At 48.5% G+C, this 11610-nt stretch overlaps 1 protein-coding gene across 1 annotated transcript in view; it reads left to right on the top strand.

The window, feature by feature from the left end:
* Window positions 1-7607: 7607 nt before the first annotated feature.
* znrf2b (zinc and ring finger 2b) overlaps window positions 7608-11610 on the top strand; it is a 237116-nt gene continuing 233113 nt past the window's right edge. Inside the window, exon 1 of the mRNA XM_038796844.1 lies at window positions 7608-8769. Coding sequence (XP_038652772.1) covers window positions 8343-8769 — 427 coding nt within the window. The 5' untranslated portion in view covers window positions 7608-8342. The remainder of the gene's footprint in view (window positions 8770-11610) is intronic.

Genomic DNA, 11610 nt, shown 5'->3' with positions numbered 1-11610 from the left:
CTTTGCGGCCGTTTTCACGAACGGTGAGAGCAGGTGTGTTTGCGTTCGTGAAAACGGCCGGAAAGGCCTGGGAACTCGGCCCATCGGATAGGGGAGAATCACTGTTCGCCGTAAAAAAACGGCGAGCAGCGATTCGTGTCGTGGGGCGGCTGTGGGGGGGAGGGGGGGGAGAATAGCGGGAGGTCGGGAAAAATGTCGGGAAGGCCCTCCCGCTATTCTCCGACCCGTCGTGAGGGGCGGAGAATCGCGCCCACGGAGTCTCCAATGACTAATATTCTTCTCCTCTCCCCCTTGCCTTCTGAGCAACAGGGACAGACTCTGTGCCAGAGACCTGTACCCCATGGCTGACCCCTGGTAAGTCCCCCCCCCCCCAACAGTATTCAAAGCGGTATACCTATTACTAAGGGGAACGACCACAGAGGATCCCTGTACTGACTGCTTCCCCCCCCAGTCCCTCTCACCGTCACCCATCTATCTTTATTCTTTGGCGTAACTACCTCCCTGAAGCTTCTTTCTATGACCCCCCTCTTCCTCCCGAATGATCCGAAGTTGCTCCAGCTCCGGTTCTCTAACACGGTTTTTGATCTCTGTGTATTGTTCCACCTTTCTCTTTCTCACTGTACCTGTGTGATCTCTCTGTATTGTTCCATGTCTCTTCTTGTTACTGGGTGATCTCCTTGTATTGTTCCATGCCTCAGTCATTGTTACTCTGTGATCTCTGTGTATTGTTCCACATTTCTCATTGTTACTCTGTGATCTCTGTGTATTGTTCCATGTTTCTCATTATTACTCTGTGATCTCTGTGTATTGTTCCATCTCTCTCTCTCATTGTTACTGTGTGATCTCTGTGTATTGTTCCATGTCTCTCTCAATGTTATTCTGTGATCTCTGTGTATTGTTCCATCTCCCTAATTTTTACTGTGTGATCTCTGTGTATTGTTCCATGTCTCTCATTGTTACTGGGCGATCTACTTGTATTGTTCCATGCCTCAGTCACTGTTACTCTGTGATCTCTGTGTATTGTTCCATGTTTCTCATTGATACTCTGTGATCTATGTGTATTATTCCATGTCTCTCTTTCTCATTGTTACTGTGTAATCTCTGTGTATTATTCCATGCCTCTCTTTCTCACTGAAACTGTGTGATGTCTGTGTATTGTTCCATTTCTCTCTTTCTCATTGTTTTTTTTAAAATTTAGTGTACCCAATTTTCTTTTTCCAATTAAGGGGCAATTTGATGTGGCCAATCCACCTAGCCTGCACATCTTTGGGTTGTGGGGGTGAAACCCACGCAGACACGGGGAGAATGTGCAAACTCCACATGGACAGTGACCCAGGGCCGGGATTCGAACCCGGGTCCTCAGCGCCGTAGGCTGCAATGCTAATCACTGTACCACCGTGCCGCCCTCTTTCTCATTGTTACTGTGTGACCTCTGTGTATTGTTCCATGTCACTCTCAATGTTATTCTGTGATCTCTGTGTATTATTCCATCTGCCTCATTTTTACTGTGTGATCTCTGTGTATTGTTCCATCTCCCTCATTGTTACCGTTTGATCTCTGTGTATTGTTCCATCTCTCTTTCTCACTGTTACTGTGTGATTTCTGTGTATTGTTCTATCTCCCTCTTTCTCACTTTTACTGTGTGATCTCTGTGTTTGTTCCATGTCTCTCATTGTTACTGGGTGATCTCCTTGTATTGTTCCATGCCTCAGTGATTGTTACTCTGTCATCTCTGTGTGTTGTTCCATGTGTCTCATTGTTACTCTGTGATCTCTGTGTATTGTTCCATGTGTCTCTTTCTCATTGTGACTGTGTGATCTGTGTATTGTTCCATGTTCCTGTCATTGTTAATCTGTGATCTCTGTGTATTGTTCCATGTCTCTCATTGTTACTGTGTGATCTCTGTGTATTGTTCCATGTCTCTCATTGTTACTGGGTGATCTCTGTGTATTGTTCCATGTTCCTGTCATTGTTACTCTGTGATCTCTGTGTATTGTTCCATGTTTCTCATTGTTACTGGGTGATCACTGTGTATTGTTCCATGTCTCTCATTGTTACTGTGTGATCTCTGCGTATTGTTCCATGTCTCAGTCATTGTTACTCGGTGATCTCTGTGGATTGTTCCATGTCTCTCATTGTTACTCTGTGATCTCTGTGTATTGTTCCATGTCTCTCTCAATGTTATTCTGTGATCTCTGTGTATTGTTCCATATTTCTGTCATTGTTAATCTGTGATCTCTGTGTATTGTTCCATGTCTCTCTCAATGTTATTTTGTGACCTCTGTGAATTGTTCCATCTCCCTCATTGTTACTATGTGATCTTTGTGTATTGTGCCATCTCCCTCATTGTTTCTGTTTGATCTCTGTGTATTGTTCCATCTCTCTCTTTCTCATTGTTCCTGTGTGATCTCTGTGTATTGTTCCATCGCTCTCTCTCTCTCTCATTGTTACTGTGTGATCTCTGTGTCTTGTTCCATTTCTCTCTTTCTCATTGTTATTCTGGTGATCTCTCTGTATTGCTCCATGCCTCTCTTTCCCATTGTTTCTCTGCGATCTCTGTGTATTGTTCCATGTCTCTCATTGTTACTGGGTGATCTCCTTGTATTGTTCCATGCCTCAGTGATTGTTATTCTGTGATCTCTGTGTATAGTTCCATCTCCCTCATTGTTACTGTTTGATCTCTGTGTATTGTTACATCTCTCTCTTTCTCATTGTTACTCTGTGATCTCTGTGTATTGTTCCAGCTCACTCTTTGTCATTGTTACTGTGCAATCTCTGTGTATTGTTCCATATTTCTGTCATTGTTAATCTGTGATCTCTGTGTATTGTTCCATGTCTCTCATTGTTACTGGGTGATCTCGTTGTATTGTTCCATGCCTCTGTCATTGTTACTCTGTGATCTATGTGTACTGTTCCATGTCTCTCTGATTGTTACTGTGTGATCTCTGTGTATTGCTCCATCTCGCTCTTTCTCACTGTAACTGTGTGATCTCTGTGTATTATTCCATCTCTCTCATTCTCATTGTTACTGTGTGATCTCTGTGTATTTTTTCATCTCTCTTTCTCATTGTTACTGTGTGATCTCTGTGTATTTTCCATGTCTAACTCGTTGTTGCTCTGTGATCTATGTGTATTGTTCTCATTGTTACTGTGTGATCTCTGTGTTTAGTTCCATCTCTCTCTTTCTCATTGTTATTCTGTAATCTCTGTGTATTGTTCAATCTCTCTTTCCCATTGTTCCTGTGTGATCTGTGTATTGTTCCAGCTCTCTCTTTCTCATAGTTCCTGTGTGATCTCTGTGTATTGTTCCATGCCTCTCTTTCTCATTGTTCCTGTGTGGTCTCTGTGTATTGTTCCATGTTCCTGTCATTGTTAATCTGTGATATGTGCGCATTGTTCCATGTCTCTCTTTCTCTCATTGTTACTGTGTGAACTCTGTGTTTAGTTCCATCTCTCTCTTTCTTATTGTTATTCTGTGAACTCTGTGTATTGTTCAATCTCTCTTTCCCATTGTTACTGTGTGATCTCTGTGTATTGCTCCATGCCTTTCTTTCTCATTGTTCCTGTGTGGTCTCTGTGTATGCTTCAATTTCTCTCTTTGTCGTTGTTACTCTGTGGTCTCTGTGCATTGTTCCATCTCCCTCATTGTTACTGTGTAATCTCTGTGTATTGTTCCATGTTTCTGTCATTGTTTCTTTATAAATGTTTTTTTATTGGGTTTTTGAACAAGGTATAATTACCGTTATGTACACAGAATAAGAAACATATACACATATTTAGAAGAGAATGGCTCATCCCAATATAAAATACAAAATAGAATAACTGGTAGGGTACTGTGCACCAGCTCAACAGCGGCAGCTCTGTACACCTGGCAAAATTATTTACACCACGTGGGGGGGGGGGGGGGGGGGGGGGTGGGGGGGGGGGGGGGGGGAGAGGGAGAGAGAGAGGGGGGGAGAGGGGGGGAGGAGGGGAGGGGAGGAGGGGGGAGGAAGGGGGATGGGGGGAGGCAAATAAACATTTAGGTGCCGAGGAGATAATTACAGTGTGCGATACTTGGCTGCGTTTTGTGCTGTTGTCACCTGCTTCTCCCGGACGGGTCTCGCTGCCGACCCGTGCTCGCCTCTGCTTCTGCTGCTCCTCCGGTCCTCCATCTTTATTTTCCTCGTTCACCACTCCTGGAGATGTCATGCACATTTTGGCATCCCGTGCCTTCCTTCAGGCTCCCGTTTACCCACCCCACGACCCACTCCGCTGGTTCTCCTCTCTTGTCCCCCCCCCCCCGCGCCCCCCCCCCCCCCCCCCCCCCACCCCACCCCCCCCACGGTTCGCCTTTCTTTCCTCAGGTTTAGCTGTGTCCCCGCCCACCCCCCCCCCCCCCCCCCGCCTCCATGGTTCACCTGTCTTTCCGCCGGTTTAGCCGTCCCCCCTTCCCTCCCTCCCTCCCAGTCTATCTCCCCCTTTCATGCCTTGGCTACCTTCCCCTGATTCTTGACTAATTTCCCCTGATTCTTGGCTACCTCGCTATTCTTCGTCTTGTTCATTGGCCACAAACAGGTCCCGGAACATTCGCGTGAATGGCTCCCACGTTCCGTGGAAGCCGTCGTCTGACCCTCGGATGGCGAATTTGATTTTCTCCATTTGGAGAGATTCCGAGAGGTCGGACGATCAGGCTGCAGCTCTGGGCGGTGCTGCTGACCGCCAGCCAAACAGGATACAGGATTCTACAGCGGGCGATCAGGGAGGCAAAGGCAAGGGCGTCCACCCTCCTCCCCAGGAATGGATCTGGCTGGTCTGAGACCCTGAAGACCGCCACTTTCGGGCATGGCTCCACCCTCACCCCCACCACTTTGGACATTGCCTCAAAGAAGGCTGTCCAGTACTCCACAAGTCTGGGGCAAGACCAGAACATGTGGGCGTGGTTGGCCAGGCCTCCTTGGCACTGTTCACATCTATCCTCCACCTCCAGGAAGAACCTACTCATACGGGTTCTTGTTAAGTGGGCTCTATGTACCACTTTTAGCTGCGTCAGGCTGAGCCTTGCGCACATGGCGGTGGAGTTGACTCTATGCAGCGCTTTGCTCCAGAGTCCCCACCCTATCTCAATCCCCAGGTCCTCCTCCCATTTCTTTCTTGTTGCGTCCAGTACGGTGTCGGCCCTTTCTGTCAGTCGGTCCTACATGTCACTACAGTTTCCCTTGTCTAGTATGCTTGCGTCCAGTAGTTCTTCCAGTAGTGTCTGTCCTGGCGGTTGTGGGTACGTCCTTGTCTCCTTTCGTAGGACGTTTTAAGCTGCAGATACCTCAGCTCGTTCCCCCTGGCTAGCTGAAATTTCTCTGTCAGTTCGTCCAGTGTTGCGACCCTGCCGTCCGTGTACAGGTCCCTGATTGACAGTGTCCCTCCGTCCTGCCCCCACCTTTTGAAGGTGGCGTCAGTCAGTGCTGGTGTGAACCTATGGTTGTTGCAGATGGGAGCTTTGTCCAACATTTTGGTCAGGCCAAATTGCTGCCGCAGTTGGTTCCAGGATTGGAGGGTGGCTATCACCACCGGGCTGCTGGAGTGTTTTTTGGGTGGGGATAGGAGTTCTGCCATGGTGAGGGCCCAGAGGGAGGTGCCCACGCAGGAAGCCTCCTCCGCGCGCACCCACTCGGCCTCTGGCTCCTTGATCGATCCCCTTATTCGCTCGGCTGTCGCCGCCCAGTGGTAGAATTGTAGGTTTGGGAGGGCTAGCACCCCCCTGGATTTAGTTTTTTTGTAGGACCTTCTTTGGGATCCTAGCATTTTTACACCCCCCCCCCCCCCCCCCCCCCCCCCCCCCCCCCCACCCCCCATATGAACGCCATGATTAGGTTGTCCAGTGCTTTGAAAAAGGCCTTGGGGATGTAGATCGGGATGGATCTAAACAGGAAGAGGAACCTGGGAGTGGGAGTGTGTTCCATCTTTGTAGGTCCTTTTTTACTTCCTCCGTCAGACTGGTGAGGTTCCATTTGTGGATCCCTTTCCAGTCATGGGCTATTTGGATCCTCAGGTAGTGGAATTTGTGTCGGGCTTGCTTAAACGGCAGCCCCTTTAGTGCTGTCCCCCCCACACTTGCGGATGTACTGGGAAGATCTCAGTTTTGCTCATGTTGGGTTTGTAGCCCGAGAAGGCTCTAAACTCTTTCAGGAGCGCAATGATTCCGCCCATACTGCTCTGTGGGACCGAAATGTAGAGGAGCAGGTCATCTTCATAGAGTGAGACTCTGTGCTCTCTGCCTCCCCTTCGGATCCCCGTTTCTGTCATTGTTAATCTGTGATCTCTGTGTATTGTTCCACGTGTCTCCTTCTCATTGTTCTGTGTGATCTCTGTGTATTGTTCCTCCTCTCTCTCCCTCATTGTTACTGTGCGATCTCTGTGTATTTTCCATGTCTCTCACTGTTACTGTGTGATCTCTGTGTATTGTTCCTACTCTCTCTTTCTCATTGTTACTGTGTGATCTCTGTGTATTGTTTCATCTCTCTCTTTCTCATTGTTACTGTGTGATCTCTGTGTATTGTTCCATGCCTCTCTCTGTCTCTGTCATTGTTACTCTGTGATCGCTGTGTATTGTTCCATCTCTCTCTTTCTCACTGTAACTGTGCGGTCTCTGTGTATTATTCCATCTCTCTCTCTCTCATTGTTACTGTGTGATCTCTGTGTATTGTTCCAGCTCTCTCTTTCTCATTGTTACTGTGCGATCTCTGTGTATTGTTCCATGTTTCTGTCATTGTTAATCTGTGATCTCTGCGTATTGTTCCATGTCTGTCATTGTTACTGTGTGATCTTTGTTAATTGTTCCATCTCTCTCTTTCTCACTGTGATTGTGTGATCTCTGTGCATTATTACATCTCTCTCTCTCTGATTGTTACTGTGTTATCTCTGTGTTGTTCCAGCTCTCTCTTTCTTATTGTTACTCTGTGATCTTGGTGTATTGTTCTATGTCTCTCTCTCTCTCTCTCTTTCTCATTGTTACTGTGTGATCTCTGTGTATTTTCCATGTCTCTCTCTCTCTCTCTCTCTCTCATTGTTACTGTGTAAGCTCTGTGTATTGTTCCATCTCTCTCTCTCATTGTTACTGTGTGATCTCTGTGTATTGTTCCATGTCTCTCTTTCTCATTGTTACTCTATGATCTCTGTGTATTGTTCCATCTCTCTCCTTCATTGTTACTGTGCGATCTCCGTGTATTGTTCCATGTCTCTCATTGTTACTCTATGATCTCTGTGTCTTGTTCCATCCCTCTTTCATTGTTACTCTGTGATCTCTGTGTCTTGTTCCATGTCTCTCTTTCTCATTGTTACTCTGCGATCTCTGTGTATTGTTCCATGTCTCTCTCTCTCTCATTGTTACTCTGCGATCTCTGTGTATTGTTCCATGTCTCTCTCTCTTTCATTGTTTCTCTGTGTATTGTTCCATGTCTCTCTCTCTCATTGTTACTGTGTGATCTCTGTGTATTGTTCCATGTCTCTCTCTCTCATTGTTACTGTGTGATCTCTGTGTATTGTTCCATGTCTCTCTCTCTTTCATTGTTTCTCTGTGTATTGTTCCATCTCTCTCTCTCTCTCTTTGTTACTGTGTGATCTCTTCCTGTTGTTTGTGACGTGTCTTGACGCTTGGAAGGGGGCAAGTCAGCCACTCATTCAGTCAGCCTGGCTGTGTGTTTGTTGTGAGTGTGTGTGTCTGCCTCCCTCTTCATGTGGCCGTGCTCTTGACTTTCGGGATGTGTGCGTGTGAGCGGCGGCGTGCGCCCCTGTCGCGGAGGCACCGGGGGGCTTCCCGCGCCTGAGGAAGGGTGGAGGGCAGCGCGAAAGCCGAGGGAGAGCAACAGCTGACTTTTTGTCCTGGCTGTCATGCTGCCGCTGGTCTAGCTGGCGATGGCGGAGCAAATTGGGCGGCAGCAGCAGCAGCAGCCCACAGGAACGGCGGCTGGAGGTGAATCAGGAGCCGGGCCAGCAGGACACTTCCCCTGGCGCCAGGACTGCCGTGCCCGGGGCACTTTCTGAAGCTTCTCCCTCCCTCCCAGGGCAGGGCTGGGCAAACTGCGGCTGGACCTGGTCTTCAGGTTATTGGGATCTTTCTATTCTGTACCTCACATCTGAAGTGTTCTGTGCCCCCCTTTGTTTTTTTAAATTAACATCTCCCAGTCATGGGCAGCTCGCCTGCTTACTGACACGGTGGATTTTTGAAGAGAAAGTGGGAATATTTATTTTCCCCTGAGGGAACAAGGAGGCGGAAAGTGGATCAGAAGTTTGCTGGAGAACCGGGACCGACTGCCAAGGGCCACCCGTGCCCCTGCCCTGACCTGCCGGTGCCCCTCACCCTCCCCATGGGGGCGAAGCAGAGCAGCCCGGCTCCGAACGGGCGGACCCGCGCTTACTCGGGCTCGGATTTACCCTCGGCCACGGCCAGCAGCAGCAGCAACGGGAGCAGCCGCTCGGTGGCCGCCTCCAGCAGCTCGGCGGCGGGCTCAGGGGCCGGGCTGGGGAGCGGCCGCCTGCACCTGGCCCCCCCGCCCGTCCCTGGCCCCCGCCCGGCGGCCGGCGGCAGCAGCGGCGGCGGCGGAGCGGGAGGAGGAGGCGGCCGCAACCCGTCTCTCAACATCCCCAACAGCGCGGGCACGTACGGCAGCTCGCTGGACGAGTCGGAAGACAGCACCCCGGAGGAGAGCACGGCGGAGCGGCCAGGGGGCCAGGCAGCCCCCCGCTTACTCATAGGATCCCTCCCCGCTCACCTGTCCCCTCACTTATTCGGAGGTAAGACCTTTACACTCTCCCTTGTGGGCTTTTGTGAAGGGGCTGACTTACTTCTAAGATAAAACATGGAGCAAATGTGCTTTTCCCTGGGAGAGGGAACCAGGGGGAGGGAGAGGGGTCAGGAACTGGGAACTCCAAATCTTTAACAAGCCGGAGTTCCCATTGATAAAAGAAAGGGAAACAAATTCTGTCCCGTCTCAGTCTGAACGCCCATCTCCACAATCCAACCGCACACCAACAACTCTCATTTTTGTTGTTGTTGCTGAAATGTAGCTCCCCACGTGAGAGGGAAGTTCTACCCCCAACCCATCCTTCATCAATATGTGTGTGTGTGTGGCAGTCTTGACACTGGGATGTGTATACTGTATTTTGTTCAATGTGTGTGTATCCCATTCCCTGTTACTGGGGGCAGCAGAGTGGGGTCTTGACACTCGGATGTGTATATTGTGTTCAGTGTGTGTGTGTCCCATTCCCTGTTACTGGGGGCAGCAGAGTGGGGTCTTGTCACTGGGATGTGTAGATTGTGTTCAGGGTGTGTGTGTGTGTGTGTTTCCCATTCCAATTACTGGGGGCAGCAGAGTGGGGTCTTGACACTGGGATGTGTAGATTGTGTTCAGTGTGTGTGTGTATCCCATTCCCTGTTACTGGGGGCAGCTGAGTGGGGTCTTGTCACTGGGATGTGTATATTGTGTTCAGGGTGTGTGTGTGTGTGTGTGTCCCATTCCCTGTTACTGGGGGCAGCAGAGTGGGGTCTTGACACTGGGATGTGTATATTGTGTTCAGGGTGTGTGGGTGTGGGGGAGGGGGGTGTTGAGCTCCTTGCTCAAGAACGTCATCATTCTTTGAGAATTACCCAGTCTCCAAGTATTGTGTTCGGTTGGCACTTGGCATCGCTTTCACTGAAGTCTCGCCCAACAGAGCGTTGTTTTTTGTTGTTCTGTTTATTTACACCCATGTTTTCAAAACATACCCCTGTCTCGCTATGTTAACAGGTTATAGGGGGGCGGGGAGGGGACGGACGACTCTGACTCTCGTGTGTTCAGGAACAGAAATAACAGCTGGAGACTTGCATTATTCACACCTCCACTTATTGTTTATGGCTGGGTAATGTGTTTGCTCAAGTTTGGGGGCCTGATTAGATTATAAAACAACTTGCACCGGCCGAACCTACTTCAGTGAGCCCGCAATATAAAGGCAGTGGCGATGTGATGATTGGGTTTGACACCACACAGTAAGTAGTTCAGAGAGACGAACCTTCTCCTATGATTTGTTCAGGGCGCTGACTCTGGTCCACCGATCACAGTTGACCAATCTTCCACTGTGCTGACCCATTAATTAACTTGCCTCCATTTCCTCCTGTTGTTCCTGTGTTGTGTATATTCAGTGACTCTTGGCGTTTTTAATCTATCCCTTGTGGGGGGGGGGGGGGGGGGGCAAAACGAGAAACATACTCCGGCCTTTTGGATTTTGCCTGGTTTGAGTTGATTTGTTATTATCACGGATAAGAGTTCATTTGAACGAAGAGTTCATTTGAATGAAGCCACGTTGTTGGCCCGCAGCCTTTGACTGACCGATTCGCGGTTTGTAGTTATCCCTCGCTCGGAGGAAGAAGGTTCTCGAGGTGTGTAACATTCCTCCCTTCCTGGTTGTGTGAAGTTGAGAAGCTGGCTCCTGGGAGATGCGATTCTCCATCTATTGTTGGGATGCTTTCTGAGGGGAGTTGCACGACCTCCGACCAACATCTCCTCACAGCGGTTTATCTAAGATCAATTAAATACCAGTTTGGACTATTTCCAGTGATCGTTCTTGAATGTAGTAAGACGTCTTACAACACCAGGTTAAAGTCCAACAGTTCGTTTCAAATCACTAGCTTTCGGAGCACTGATCCTTCAGGAGCAGTGCTCGGAAAGCTAGTGATTTGAAACAAACTTGTTGGACTTTAACCTGGTGTTGTAAGACTTCTTACTGTGCTCACCCCAGTCCAACGCCGGCATCTCCACATTCTGGTTCATTAATGTGTTCTGCTCATTACATTGCATCCACCCTCTGATGTTTAAAGCGTTTTTATAGTTTCATCTCGCCATGTGATACAGCCAGTGGGTAGGATGAGTTCAGCGTTTACACACTAACATAATTTGTAATTGGGTAAGGAGGGAAAATGAGAAATCAGACTTTTAAAGAGGTGATGGTACTGAAAAAAAATTATTGTGATTTTTCACAAAATATTGTATATTTGCTTCCCTCTGAATTCCCTATCCCTTCCACCCAATATTCTCTCTCATGTTGAATTAAACACACACACACACACACACACACACACACAGTAACCAGGAAAGCTGATGGGAAATGTGTGGCCAGGCTACCATCACATTCTCCAGGGTTGGAAGGGATGCTGGGCAGGACTCTCTCCTGCCTCCCTCCCTCTCTGCAGGAAGGCATTTGCTCTCAGCCCCATCCTATGGTGGGTGGCTATGTTGTGCACTTCCAGCATTGAGAAGATTTTGAAAGTGTACTTTGTTACTCTGTGCCACCAAACTTTGGTGCCCTAACACACATGCCACCATGGACCAAACATTCAGTTTTTATCTCACCCCGAGTTTTGTGACTAATTTTTGCACTTAAATTGGAAGTAAATGAAATAATTTTAAAATGGAATCCTTTAAGTATAGTAATGTAGTGGATATGTTGGTCTAGTAAGCAGCCTGGACTCAGAGCATATAAGCCAAGTACCATCATGGCAGCCTGAATATTTGGCTTCAGTGCCAAAATAATTGTGGAAGTTAAAAAGTAGAATTAGCGAAAGCGACCATTACATTCCTTACCCTCCCTACTTGAGTCAAG

Source organism: Scyliorhinus canicula, chromosome 5 (genome assembly GCF_902713615.1).
Source record: "Scyliorhinus canicula chromosome 5, sScyCan1.1, whole genome shotgun sequence".
NCBI lineage: Eukaryota > Metazoa > Chordata > Chondrichthyes > Carcharhiniformes > Scyliorhinidae > Scyliorhinus > Scyliorhinus canicula.
This window is presented reverse-complemented; position numbering and strand designations above follow the sequence as displayed.